This window comes from Lagopus muta, chromosome 23, assembly GCF_023343835.1.
Source record: "Lagopus muta isolate bLagMut1 chromosome 23, bLagMut1 primary, whole genome shotgun sequence".
NCBI classification, from domain to species: domain Eukaryota; kingdom Metazoa; phylum Chordata; class Aves; order Galliformes; family Phasianidae; genus Lagopus; species Lagopus muta.
Genome location: NC_064455.1, coordinates 2917388 through 2931975, shown reverse-complemented (window position 1 = coordinate 2931975; position 14588 = coordinate 2917388). Strand labels below are relative to the sequence as shown.

Below are 14588 nucleotides of genomic sequence, written 5' to 3'. Positions count from 1 at the left end.
CATGGCTCTGCCAATCATATATCCTGGGGAGTATGAGAGAATGAAAGTCAGAAGGGGTAGAAGGAAGAATGCCTGCACATCGTCATGTTTACTGTCAGCATGCAAAAGCGTACTTAAAAAAAAACATTTCATGCAGTAGCATGCAAAAAGAAAGGCAGCAGCAGAAGAGGAAGAAAAAGTTGAGCACAGAACACAGATCTAGGCAAACGCAACTGAAAAAAGCTTTGAGTTCATACAAACCTCCAACATTAAATTGCTATGCCTGATATAAATGTTTTCACCATCTAGTCTCTTTGATCTCTTCTGTGAAAATGAAAGAAAAGGGGGAACAAAAAAAAGAAAAGCACAAAAAATTAAAAGGTTGTTCTTGCAGGATCGACAAATTGGCAAATTAAAAAGTTAGTGAGTGGAGCGCAGCGCTGCGCCGGTGAGGGATGGGCCACAGTCACCACAGTGAATGGAAGGTCTGGCTCATGGGGATGGGAAAATGCAATGAGTGCAATGAGTGCTTTAAAGAGACAGCTCCCAGGGTTTCATTGGCTTTTGCTTTGATTGGTGGTGCCTCTGTGACATTCAACGTGGGTCATTTCAGCCACCACGCTTCCAAATCAAGTGTGTGACAGCTCTGGTTTGAAGAAAAACAGAAAAAAAATAAAAACCCAACCCAAAGCACATGAAGGAATTGGAGCACTGTCTTTTTAAACAGGTCAAGTATGCGTGAGTGATACAGCAAATTTGTTTGGTGAAAGCATAAAACGGCTGACCTTCCTCATTCTTATCAGCTCTTCCTCTTTTTCTGCAGGCTGCTTCTGTTTGGGCCGTGATAAGAAGGGAGAAAAAACAAAACCACAAAAATGGTTGGTTCATTTCACTGCGTCAAACCTCACCGTGTAGCCATAAAAAACAGTGAGGGTCCTAACTGAGATAGTGGCACAAACCTGGGGTCGGTCACCAGCTGCAGTGGGTGCTGTGACCTCAATGTGCGTTTTCCTCACCTACATTTAAGAAATAAATGGGTAAAAACATTTCTTGTTAGTAGCCTTTTTCTCGAGAGACAATTTAGTTTCCAAACACAGCTGCATCAGGTTGGTTTTGAAATGCTGGTTTTGAAATGCACATGCAAAAACCAAGATGCAGCCTTCCACAAGGAGTTAATGACACCGCAGCTCTCTTGCAGTCTGTTAGTTCATTTCAGGTCATTCTTTCAGCTTGAGAGTCATGTGCATTTGCAATAGTGCTCTCTAGTGCTGCTGCAGGCTGCCTTCCTGCTGGATTATACTTGTCAGCCCATGTTTTCACTGGATCTTCCCATGAAATCATGACCAAAAGCAACACGTTCACATGAGCACAGGTGGGATGCTGTGGTATTGTGTTTGCACAGCCAGTAAGAAGAGACCTACCCATAAAAAGGGACCTAATATCTCAAATTAGGGTATTTACATGAGCAGAGAGCCCAGATTGTCTTAATGTTGTAAGGAAAGCACTTCAGGGAAACTGGGATGCTGAATACTCTGAAGGTGAAAGCATCAGTTGGTGTTAAAAGAAGTGTGAGAAGGTGTTCTACATGTGAGAAACGGCACATTTGATGTCTTCAAATCCACCATTTCCCCCCACAACTACGTTTAAAGGGGAAAAAAAAGGAATATTTAAGCATTTAGGGGAAAAAAAAACACAATAACAAACAAACAAGCCAATAAATCTGCAATAAGTGTAATGGAATAAATAAAATTTACTGATCCTCACTTTAAAGCTATTGGGCCTGAGTGGTGTAACAAGAAGAGTGATTCTCAAATACACCCTCCTGAAGATTTCCTTTGCTATTTTCATTTAGAAATTATCATCCACACAGGTCAAGAAATTTACTGCTCAACCGTTCTTTCTGCACCTCCACCTCCCAGGTGTAACTGACCGTGATCTCTGGTGAATGTGTCAGATGAGACCACAGGTCTCACGTCTGTTGTGCACACCAGACCACACACATCCCATGTCACACCAAAAATTGGCTCCAGGAACAGCTGGGAGCAACTAAACATTCGGGCTGACATGGAAATGGTGACTCAAGGCGTGCACCAATGCTGCACCGCTGTGAGCCTTCAGGGATTTGCAGAATGTTAAGGACACTCTGCTATGAACAACGTTTTCACACATTATTTTGACTTAAAATACCAACACACGAATACCTTTATCACATCAACACCAGCAGAAGCCTCAGACATCTGTGGAGAGTGTGAATATTCTTGAAAAAACCTCCATTTAAACAATAAATGCCCCCAAGGTCTGAACAGCACCGTTCACTACTAGAATTTCAGTCTGGTTTTTAGAAACATCCAGAGGAAGTGTATAAATTAAGAGCACGTGCATTCAGATATTGGGCTGTGGACCATATCAGGGTCACTAATTGCACCAGAACTGCTCACCTGCCCTATGAGGAAACAGCAGATAGAGCTTAGCAAAGAGTGAGCCCCGAATTCAAGTTAACACAAACTCAAGTATCTGTTTGTGTGCAATTCTCACCGACTTTTTAAATGCGTCAGCCCGCTGTTTAGTTGCACCAGAGCTCCCACCAGCCAGCCCTTCTGCCTCCACCTGGCCACCCCCTCCTTGCACTGTGGTCAGGGCCGGCATTTCCCTGCTATCCAGGTCCTACTGCTCCCTCCCACCCGTTGCCCAGGAAGGGAAGATGCCCAGGGCCACAGCTCCAGCCTGGCACCAGTCTCTCCCCAAGTGATGTGGACTAACATACCTTAGATGCCTCAGCTTGCTCTGCTTTGGCTCTCTCTGGGAGGACCTCCTCACGCTTCGCCTCAGCTTTCAGTGCTTCCTTTTCTACTTTTGATGCAGCGAGGGCTTCCTTGGCATCAGGCTTAGCTGGGGCTGCCTCAGCCACGTGGCTCTGGGCGATGGCAGGAGCAGAGGTGGGCCGGGGGCTCTTCTCAGGTGTTATCACTGCCACAGCTGAGGGACAGACAGGCAGCACAAGGGTCAGAGCAGGCAGCACTTCCACAGCTCCACACGAAGGGTTTCCAAATTACAGCGCCGTAGTTGTAAGGGAGGAGGGAGAAGGAGGCAAAAAGGGAAGAAGAAATCAAGATGTCGAGCAAAGCAGCTTTTGCATTTAGTATGGGGAAGTTGAGATTGTTTTCCTGATGGTTGGAACAAAATAAAAAGAAAATCCCACAAGAGATGGCTTACAAAAAGCAAGCTTGCACTCCGCAGAGAAGCCACAGCAGAAAGGCTAATCTGTTTTTGACGTTGTGCCATTGATTTCTGGGTCCTTCATACAGAACTCCATCAGAACACAACCTTTAAAATAGCAACACTTAGAGCTGTGGTGAATTCTGGATCTCCTTTGCACGCCCTCAATCAGAAATGGGTGGTTTCTGGAAGAGGAACCAAAGTTTTCCCACAGAGCCCTGATGTCTTCAGCAATGCAAAGAAGAATAAAAAGGAAATACCCCGACAAGCACTTCACAATAAAACTTCACAGCAACTTTCAGGTGGCTTCCAAAGCAGACTCACGCAGTGTGCTGAGATGGGTATCTCCTGCTGCAGCACAAGGCACGGCTGCAAGGAGATATCCAGCATCTCCAACTCCGTGCAAGTGCACAAATGAATAACATGCTTGGAAAAAAAATCGTCTTTTGAGAGGATGAGCCTGAAATAAAAGCACTACGTGTGCACAAAAACAACTGCCTGCTTCTTCCTTTGAGTTCTGACTTCCCAGACAACCCCTGAGCTCTGTAAGCCCGAAACTTCCACAAACATTCAAAAGCTAATGCTGTGCAACAAAGCAAGCCCCAATTAATTCATGGTCTTTATCTACAGGCACAACGAACTATTTAGTTCTCCCAGTGTTGCCTTTTGATTGCTATTTCACTAAAAACATCATATACAGGTGGTCAGGAAGAGTCACATTGCATGGATTTCTTCCGAGCCCACCCAGCTAATCAAAGACACCATATTTCTGGAATTCAAGAAGGAATGCAGTTTTAAGTGGCTCCTCAGTGAGAATTCATGTCACACCATTCAGCGAGGAGCTAAACAGCATTTCATGTGTGCCCAAAAAGTGTATGGAACAGAGTATCCACGGGTCAGCAACACAGAAGGCAGATGGGCAAAAAAGGAAGACCTTGATCACTGAGGTGATATCTTTAAGTTGGAGTCCTTGACACAGGTCTCACTGAAACCCACACTAGAGCCCCCCAGTTACCACTGCTGTCTGCATTCCCCCTCCCACCCTCCAGCACAGCAGTGAGCAGTGAGTGCTGTCCTTCCAGGAGTACATCTGCTCCAGGGTGGCACTGGTGCCTTAGAAGCGGTGACAGCTGCCCGAGGAGTTGTATGTGGGGTTGTGACATGGCAGGCAGGGGGGAAAAAGCTGTCACAGTCGTACCTGGCTCCTTCAGGGCTGGCTTTAGCTCTCCCATCACCACCAATTTTTCTTCCTCCTCCTCCTCTTCTTCTACTGGGCTTATCTCAACAGTGCCAGAGGCATGTGTGGCTAAAAAAGTTACGCGTGTGTTAAATGCCACCTCAAAGATTAAACAGAAAAGGAAGCAGTGCCACCTGTAAAGCTACAAGGCCAGCTCTCCTTAAGGACTGGTGCTCCTCGCACAGTGCCTCAGAGCTCCAGGACACACAGCAAAAAATGACAAAAAGACACCGAGCTCTTCCTCTGCCTCTCAGTGATGAGGCTGCATTCCATCCAGAACTGTGGTACTTCAGGTTTGCTCAATTAATGACCTTTTAACTATTTTGATATACTATTCTAGATTTAAGCACAATCAAAAATGCTCCTCCAAAATCCAAGGTTTAAAACAGCAATCATCACCACCTTGGCCAAGCAGACGGTATCTACTGGGAGCAAAAGTGTCAAGAAGAGGGAGAGGTGACCTCCACGGGCCCAGAGAACACCTCCAGGTCTGAGGCACGGCACACTGCCCACAGAAACTAATCCTACAGAAAGGCACAGCGGCACAGAAGTGTTAGAAGGCTGTCACACCCAGCTGGCATTAGTTCCACTGCAGCAGCACGCAGCCAAGCCACATCAGGGCACTCCACTCACACAGCAACACGCTGGCAAAGCTGGCGGTGATTTCACCAGCGATGAACACCACTGCAAACAAGGCAGCCTGCCCTGCAGCACCACTGCAACCCAGCAGCCCCAGCACAGGTGACTGCAGTGGGCACCTGAGGTGCCATGCACAGCCGTGGCGATACCTGACTGCTGCTGCACCAGGTCCGGCAGCTTTGGCTCAGCAATGGGAACCTGAGCCACCTCTACCTTCTCCTCCTCCTCTTCCTCCTCTGCAATGGGTTTCATTTCAAAACTTTCAAGCGCGTGCTTGGCTAGAAAGAGGTTTGCATGCATTAATGGAGCATTTGGGCACCCACAGGCACACGGCAGCACAGAGACAGGGAGCGCAGGTTCCTCGCCAAGGCAGCCTCAGAACAGCAGAGTTTCTAAACCAACATTGCTCAGCAATGATTTTCCACACTGCAGTTGCCTGTCAGTCCTCCTAGATCTGACAGTTCCAACAGGATAGTGGGGAAGAGTTAAAACCAAAACTAATCAGCTCTTTGGGTTCTTTCCCATCGACAGCACTTTGGGGGGGACAGGAAAACTATTCTCGAGCACTCTGTAAGAACATCCATCATCCATCCTGCTGTGCTACATGCTAACTCCATCTTCTGCTCTTATAGCAGAGCACTGTGCTGACTGCAGGAACAGAGGGGAGACAGCAACGGGGGGGGAAAATCTGCCAAGTCACTTTGTGAAACCTTGAGCTGGATTTCAGACCTGAAAAGGAGTGATGTCAAGCACTCACTGTAGAAATGCACGGTAGAAGAAGGGAAATGGAACAGCACACAATGCATATGAATTATGCTCAGTCGTAATGTACTGCAAGCACTGCCTATTTAAGTGAAGAAGAAAGTCAACATCTGACATCACCACTGCTGCCATCATCAGTAGTATTTAAATATACATAAGAGGATGTTAATATTTATTAGCAATAAAGAGAAATCTAGGCTCCATGTACTAAAATGCAAGGCATTTCTCACACCACCAAAACAGGCTCAAAAAAAACTGCAAGCTGTTCCATGAATGAAGTCTTCCAGAAGCTTTATAAAAAGTATGATGACCACAGGAAAAGAACTTGGAGAGTTTTCTAATCCATATTTTAAAACACACCCAAATTTAATCAGGAGACAGTTCTGAAGTGCCAGCCATCCTGCCTGCTTCCCCACCTCCCCAGGTTGCTGCCTAGCGGGGTGCAAAGCAGGAACTGAATGAGAACTGGGGCTCTTCCAGGCTGCCTGTCCTCCGTCTGCAAAACTCTCCTTGAAAAGAAGCAAGAAAGCAAGCCGCCAGGCTCAGTGAGACTGGTCAGAGTTGTCAGGAACAAGCATGTAAAGGCATCTGAGTGGGGAAAGGACAGCAAACGCACTGCAGAGAGTTGTAGCCACCACAGCTATACCTGGCTTCTCTCGGAACTGATCCACGGGTTTTGGTTCGGGAACCTCAACCACCACCACCTCCTCCTGCTTCTCTTCCTCTACGGCTCTGAACTCAACTTTTTGAGTCGCACGTTTAGCTGAAGAAATGGTGCACATGTTAACAACTGCCCACACAGCAGATGGAAAAAGGCAGCAGACCTCAATGGGGACGGAAGCGTTACGTTCACAGGATGCTCTTTCCATGCCCTGACATTGGGTTACAGCACTGCAGCTGGGAGTCCTAATTTTACAAGCACCCACTGACTCAGATCCAGGACTCTCACCACTCCCCCTTTCACACTTCACCTCTCATGCTCTGTCTGCTGTTATCAGGACCTTTTAAAATCGCCAGGAAAGAGCCCTTCTGATGGATGTGCCACAAACTTCAGCATTACCATCCCCTCAGCAGACACTGACCAAGATTCAAGCACTAGTGGCAAATCTCTCCCCCTCAAGGAAAGCAATGTAACTTAAGAATCTACATTAAATAAACAAAGAATCATAGAACGACCTAGGTTGAAAAGGACCATAATGACCATCTAGTTTCAACCCCACCCTGTAATACATCAACATCCTACAATTCTTCATCTCCCAAAAGGAATATGTCCTGAGGCTGAATGTGGTTACACCAGAACTTTGCAAGGAGCCTTCAGCACCAACACCCACAGTTGGTTTTTGACAGTCAGTTCTTGGTGACACTGCTGTAGGGTTTATCTTTTACATCCAGGTCTTGCATTGAAGTGAGAAGTTAAATAAGTTGCTTTTTCACAAAGAAGCAAATTCTAATAGCATTCAGGGAATACTCAGAAGTTTTCAAAGGGATCAAAACCCTAAGCTCACCAAATCAAAGCAAAATCAGACACAGCCAACGAGCTGAACCCAGGCAGGATGCTGCAGGGGCACAAAGCAGAGCTGCCCACTAACCTCCATCGAGGCTCCTGGAGGCTCTCTTGCTCGCTGTGCGCTCAAACTGGGGTGCAGGTCTGTCAATCATGGCACTCGCCTGCCTGGTCTGCGCCTGCGTCCGCCCACTGTAACGGAACTTGGAGCCCAGAGCCAGGAATCTGCTCTTGGGGATGGCCTCAGTGGAAGTCAGCCTGGAAAGCAGACATGCAAGTTCAAAGCACGACTCTGGATCCAAGAAGCGACACACATCTGCATGAGAAAGAAAACCTCGCACGGAAGCTGCATGGAAATGTATTGCAATACAAGCATTTCATTTCCCTGCAGTCGTTTCACTCTGATTTCTGTTGGAACCTAAGGAATGCTGAAGGTGTGCTCATCTTCAGCCCCTCATCTTCAGCATTAATCAGTCAAAGGGAGCCTGTCATTTAGGAAACTCACCTGAAAAACGTGTGATGTTCAACACATACTTTCCACAGCTTCTTTGCTGCTCGATAACTTGGTAGCTTGAATCCAATTGTACTTTCATACTGCTCTTGCTGTTGGAAACATAAGTGATTTAGGTTTGGCAAGAAGCAACTGTTACAGAAGTGCAGCCCCAGCCCATCTACCTGCCCTGCCCAGGAGCACTAAGCTCACTCCACGGATGTGCAGGAGGAGCTCAGGTGTGAGAACAGTAACCATCTGCCCCATATTTTGCCACAGAAAAGGAGGAGGCTCTCGAACAATTTCAGCTGTGAATTGCTTTCAGCCTGGATGTGAGAATACCAGACTGTGCCAGGAGGTGGTGCTGGATGACACACTAAAGTTTTCCTCGTCTCTCAGCACTTCAGCAAGGTCACTGGGCTCTGCTTGAAGAGCTGAACTTAGGGTCAAGCCAATATCAGAAGCACAAGGGTATAAAATGCCAACTCAGTAGGAAGCTCGCTTCCTTCCCAAAGATATCAGAAGCTAATTTAACAAACCCCCCCAAGGAGCCATAACGTACCTCCCCTGGGCGAATCTTAATAAAGAAGCTGCTGCGTTTGTAGGAAATCTTCAGGACTTTGGGCCAAGGGAAGCGGTTGATTCTCAGCTTATCTTTGTAAACAAGAAGGCCACTGGAACAGACTCCCAGAGTGATATCCACCCCTTCCAAGTCCTGAGAAAGTACATTTAAGCAGAGACCAGAGTCAGAGCTGTACTGGGTTCCAGGGTGTCCTCCAAATTACTCCTTTAGTCTTTCCCTGAAGCTCTTAATTAATCACCACACCTCCCACTGATTCTCACCTTGGCGTGGTGAAGGTCAACTCCATACATAGACAGCTTCTTTGCATTCTCAAGGAATTCCAGGTCTGCTTGGGCTGGAGTCATGGATCTGGGGAAAGAGAGAAAGGGTTTGGCATTTTCATAAATGCTGCTTTTATGAGGAGACACATCAGATCTTACAAAACCATTTACAACCATTTACTTGTTAGATCTTCTGCTTTGAGCACAACCAACTCTGTGCCCAGATGATGAACTACTAAGTTGCTCTGAATGCACAAGTTTGCATTCTGAGACACCCTCATGAAACAGAAGCATCGTTCCTCAGTTGAGTGCTACTGACACCAGACTAGAAAGTAATTGATCTGTGAAAAAAGTGTGGCACAGGGTTCAAAACTCGAGGTGGAGAACGCTCCAATTCAGCTGAAGGCAAGGAGTGACAGGTACTGTGCATGGTAAGCACACGGCCTGAGACCTTCCCAAACCCAGCCATTGTTTGAGGACAGCTGAAACCAGGTGGCAGATATTCCTGATGGGGCAGACGAGATGAATGAGACATTTTCTGGGAACAGATGGTACCATCTGCAGGAAAGGCAACACAACAGAACTTTGCTTAACAGCAACATCCTGATAATGGAGGCTATTATCAACGTTACTGAAGTGCCCCTGTTAATAAGTTTCAGTGGAGCAAGGTACATTCAGCAGCTCAGCTGGAAGAGTATTCAGTTGCAAACACTCCATTTTGTTCATTTTGTTCACAGCTCTGATGTCTTTCTTGCTGAGCACACACATCCATGCATTGTGCAATGTAAATGGTAGTAGTGTGTAGGACAAAGAGCACTGCAAGGACAGTGTCCTGCACAGGACCTGAAAGCAGTGACTGTTTCCAACCCACACCTTTGCTCTCCAAATAAAGCAGTGAGAGATGGAGCTTTTCCACTGGAAACCCTCTGACAGTTCACAGAACACGGACCAGAGATGAGATGCACACATATTACATACTTCCTACTGCACACACGAGTGCATTTAAAACAAATCTATGTCCCACACAGCCAAGTAATCTTGTAACAAAGGCATGAATAATTCAGCAATGTGATCTGCTGCTTCTGGCGCAGCCGACGGCCTTTGACTCCCAGTCATGAAGCCTATCACTGGCCCAGTACTTATTGTCCCTCTTTCCTCTTAGAGCAAATGGAGGGGAATCAAGATCAAGTATTGATTTGCATGGTTGAGTGAGGCATCAATCGTGGCTCTGGTGATAGCCAGGGCTCTGTGCCCACCCCCATGGCTGCACTTTGGTTATTGGTTTCCATGTGCTCTGCTTTCAACCATCAGTGCATCATAGCCAGCAGCTTCTCACAGCTCAGAGGGCTGCTAGAGCAACACCTCCACAACACCTTGGTACCTTGGAGCACTTCTATGGGCTTTTTCCCCTCAAAAATCCAAAAGTATCACTGGAACTGTGCAGCTATGGATGCTCTCCATGCCACCCCCCTGGGAGCACACCGCTCCATGGAGCTTTTGCAACCAAAGCGCTTGAGAGCATCTACGAAAATAAGGTCAAGATGAGATGAGGAGGAGGGTCTGCCACTGTGACCCTCAGATCTGACATCAGAGCCCTCCAGCCCCACCAGAACAACACACATCTGCCCAGGTCACTATGCATTTGTGGACACGATGACAGCATAATGCATTTTTGTCCCTCAAGCATTAACTGGAATGATTCCACACCATAACACATTATTTGTTATGTGTGGCAGCAGAAAACTCCAAGCATGCTGCAGACTACAGCACATACATAACGACCTGGGATCTGTTCCAACCAGATCACAGCCCAAAACTCGTGTAAATCCAAAAACAAACACATGAAAAGAGAAACAACAAGGTTACAGCAACGAAATCTGTGCTTTTATATGAAATAAAACCCACTTTCACAGCGATATTGTTGAAAAGGAGCACTCATTTGAGGCACCTGTCAAAAAAGAGCAATCTAAAAAGCCAGTTCTTAGGTGCCAGTGCTCTTTACCTGTACGTTTTATGAAGTTCCACAACCTTCTCTTCAAGCTCTTTGGTCTGGTTTGGAGCCAGTTTGAATTCAGTGATGTAATCTGTGCTGTGTAGGTCAGGATCGTAGTCCCCCAGCTCAGACTGCACTGTGTAGGAACCCAGCAGAGCCAAAGTGGCAAAGGAACAAGGCAGCCGCCCTGAGATGATGTCTTGTCGAAGCTGAAGACACAAGTAATACCTTTGGCAGAAAAAAAACAATGCTATTTACAGAGACTGCAGAGACCCGAGGAAATCTGCTCCAGAGCACTGAACCAAGTCATTATTTGGCAGCACTATGAATTAAGCAGAGTGTTTTTTCTCATGTGTATTTTTAATTATGGGATGATCGTCACAGCGCTCCACAGCTGGAAGACAAGAGGATTTCAGGTCACCTCCACTCCGGGAAAAAAACAGAGGATGCTTTCTATCATCAGAAAAGTTTCTTTTAAAAGAAAAGTGCATTTTCCCATACAAAAACATGACTGTAAAGACACTGCTTTCAGCACGTGCACTTTGGTGAAGGGAGGAAGCATTCCCAGACACATAAACATTCAATCCAAACAAACAGAACCCCTCCAAACAGTTCTTCAGGATGTCCTCAAGGATGGAGCAATGCTTCAGGATTAAAAACTTCTGTTTCAGAGGACCATGGGATCTTATAATCACAGAATGGCTTGGGTTGGAAGGCACTCTAAGGATCACTAAGTTCCAACCCCTGCCACAGGCAGGGCCACCAACCTCCAGATCTGGTACAAGAGCAGCCTGCCCAGAGCTCCATCCAACCTGGTCTTGAACACCTCCAGGGACGGGGCATCCATCCACCCACTGCTAATCTGATTCCAGCAGCTTCCTGAAGGTGCTCCCAGCACTGCTCAGCAAGCTATCTGCTAGCAAGATGAATGGGGCACTCACCTCGTTATATCCTCTGTCAGCTGAGCAGGATCCGGAGGATAAAACTTGACATTGAAAGTAAAATCCCAGGGGCCTCCTGAAAATACAAAGAGAAGTTTTAGAAAAATGAACCCAGCAGAAGAGCTTTGCAACAGCCAGCTATTGGACCCAAACATGAGCTCCACACTGCTGCTCGCACAGCTCACTGCTGCTGAGGCAGATGGCAAAAGATACAATCCCATTTGCAAGAGCTACGATACACACATGAGAAAACAAAGCAGGGCAGATGAATACACGTGAAAGATGCCACAACTGGTGGAAAAAAACAAATTCAATCCCAAGAGGCTAAATTACTCAAATACTTCGCTGATAAGAAAAAAAACAGATTCATGAAGAGAGGTCAGACGTGCTGTAGGTTAATGAATTAGTGCTTCATCACTCGACCCAATTTTCAAATGTCTCATAAGGAACAGATGTGCTAATTCACTCAGCAGCCTCATGTGCTACAGCCATGTGGGCAGAGCACACTTCAACACAGCACAGGCATCAATCTGGAAGGAGCAGCAAGCACCAAGGCAAGAAGCTTTACAACTCAAGAGCAAGCTGTGGCAATAAAGCTTGCTGCAAACAGCACTGCTGCACACATTACAGTGAGGACCCCTGTAATTGTGTTGAGAAGTGGCATTATTTGTGGTACAATTAGCCTGCCTGGCTCAGTGACACAGCTGAGCAGGTCACCTGTGTGTGCAGCCCAATGCACACGCAATGCAACTCCTGATCACATCCCAGAGCAACCCTGGAATTCCCTTCTCCTGTGCCTTTTAGCACCGTAGTTCCAAAAAACACTTTTGCTGCAATACGTGCTTGCTGCTAACTCGCTAAGATAGATGAAAACTTCAGTCATGCAGTGATACAATTCATTCTGTGCCCCCCAAGCACACCCACAGAACAGCATTTACTCGTGAAGCAGTCACACCCTATGCTGCCCCTGAAAGAAAACAAAAGCCTCACAAGTTTACTTAACTTTGACACTGCCCTCATCTTGAATGAACTGGGTGCTAGAAGAGCTTAAAACCTTTCAGAAAGCATGTGGCATTTGTGCTGATCCTGCTTGAGGCCTCTGTTTATCATTCCAGTATCCCTATTTGGACCCTAAAACCACCTTGGAGCCCACATTGCTTCACTCCAGCACACAGCTGGGCTCAGCTCCAACAGCCGCCTCTTAGATTTTACATGGCAACTGCTGACATCTCCCTCTCCACCCTATTTAGTAGTAGTAAGGAGAGCATGGCTTGCACAGGGCAAACACACTCCAAGCTATGTTTTCGCAAGGAAATGACACTTTTCCTCCATGTAGAGCATAACTAAATACTTCAGGAGAAGAGAAAGAAAGCACAGATGGCTTGAACTCATGCTGATCCTGCCCAAGCACCTGCCCAGCACTCAGGGCCACACGCCAAAGCCACATGTGTGCAAGGAAGGGGAGAGGATACACACACAGCCACCTGATAAATCCCATCCACTTACCATGAACTTGTTTTTTTATTTCTTTGGTAGGATCCAGCCACGTCTGTAAGGGAATAAAAGCATTCACAATATAACAGCCGTTACAGAAACACCACAGCAAACTGCAAGTCATGAACAGCGCAGCAAAAAGACAACACCAGGCATGGCTGCAACCATGGAAACTGAAGATGGAGAGCATGTTTCAGAAGTTTTACTCCAGCCTGAAGCCTCAGCATGTGAATTTCCAATCCGACAACGAATATGAATGAACAGTTTCCAATATGAAGCTGTTCTGTCTCCTGTGAGATGACCCCATCACCTCAGAGGCTCAGCACACACAGCCGATGAGCAGCCTACACCACGCAGGCAGCCTTTACAGAAAAGGGTTTAAATGAATGAATTTATGCTGGCTCCCGAAAACACGGCAGCAGCATCTGAGGGAACTCAGCACAGCACATCCTGCACTGTCAGATCCTATTTTCACTGTCTTTTTTAAAAGCAGCATATTAGAAAAGGCTGCAATCGCATCCCAGCAGGTATGGTCTCAGGCAAGCCCAGCCAAGGGGAGCCCTTGTGCAACACATTTTTCCTCAAAGACCTTTGGAAACAGACAAATTGTGTGTCTGCCTTCTTGTTATGCCCTTTATCTGCATACTTACCCTCCTGAGAACAAAGATGGAAAGACCTTCTATTATTAGCTGTGTTCTTTAATGACCTGATCACTAAAATGGGAGAGAAAACATCCAGCGGCTGGAGAACGTGACATAAACTCAGTCTCTTTAAAGTATGACTCAAGTTTCTAGTAATTATCTCAGCTACAAATTTAGAAATATATCCTTCCCCCCCCCAGTAATTTGGGGTTTTGTGGGATGATGGTGCAACAGAAGGCTCAGAACAACACTCCTGCTTTTGCCAAGCACAGTGGGAGCAGCTCCCAGCACTCCTGGCTCTTTGCAGTGCTGAGGACTGAGGAAGATTTGCACATCTGGATCTCCTGAGGTACAAGAACTGACACACTGCAACCCCCAAAGCAATTTCTCTTGACTAGAAAGACTGTCAGCTTTGTGGCAGGGAGACAGCAATGCCTATGTGTAATCTTATCCTTTTACATGCTGGCCTCCCTAACCTAAGCTAGGGATAGGAAATCCATCTGAGAAATAGGCATGCTGCTCCTGCACTTGTTTTCTCTTTACACCTGCTGTTTTAAGCAGAGCACCCCTATGTATACACTGGCATTGGGGCTGCTTTGGTGCTAAGCAGTGCCCTGTCCACCTGCACCCTCTGTAATTCCTATTCTGAAAACACCCATCACCAGGAAGGTTTCTTGCCTATGTATGGGAGAACCTGCACACGGCCTTCTGACTGCCCTTGAACAGAGGCCTGCATCTCCCTGCTGCTCTGCAAGTTGCCAGGAGGTGAAGAAGCACAGCTACAGGAAGTCTGTATGATCTCAATGGGAAGTCCATTGAGATCAGTTCTAGCAGTGAATCAGTCACCTG

The 14588-nt window shown here is 46.7% G+C and overlaps 1 protein-coding gene across 23 annotated transcripts in view; it reads right to left on the bottom strand.

Moving 5' to 3' along the window:
- The window catches only part of EPB41 (erythrocyte membrane protein band 4.1), a 75061-nt gene that overhangs the window by 23441 nt on the left and 37032 nt on the right, over positions 1 to 14588 (bottom strand). For 9 of the 23 annotated variants that reach the window (XM_048969198.1, XM_048969197.1, XM_048969186.1 and 6 more), the window contains exons 5-18: positions 13111 to 13153; positions 11605 to 11680; positions 10673 to 10891; positions 8671 to 8758; positions 8390 to 8542; positions 7843 to 7940; positions 7423 to 7595; positions 6480 to 6596; positions 5221 to 5349; positions 4394 to 4501; positions 2744 to 2955; positions 939 to 995; positions 765 to 809; positions 241 to 303 (exon numbers count right to left, since the gene is read on the bottom strand). In XM_048969198.1, the coding sequence (XP_048825155.1) occupies positions 241 to 303; positions 765 to 809; positions 939 to 995; positions 2744 to 2955; positions 4394 to 4501; positions 5221 to 5349; positions 6480 to 6596; positions 7423 to 7595; positions 7843 to 7940; positions 8390 to 8542; positions 8671 to 8758; positions 10673 to 10891; positions 11605 to 11680; positions 13111 to 13153 (1581 nt within the window). The remainder of the gene's footprint in view (positions 1 to 240; positions 304 to 764; positions 810 to 938; positions 996 to 2743; positions 2956 to 4393; positions 4502 to 5220; positions 5350 to 6479; positions 6597 to 7422; positions 7596 to 7842; positions 7941 to 8389; positions 8543 to 8670; positions 8759 to 10672; positions 10892 to 11604; positions 11681 to 13110; positions 13154 to 14588) is intronic. The other 14 variants (XM_048969195.1, XM_048969207.1, XM_048969208.1 and 11 more) reach the window with 11 other exon arrangements.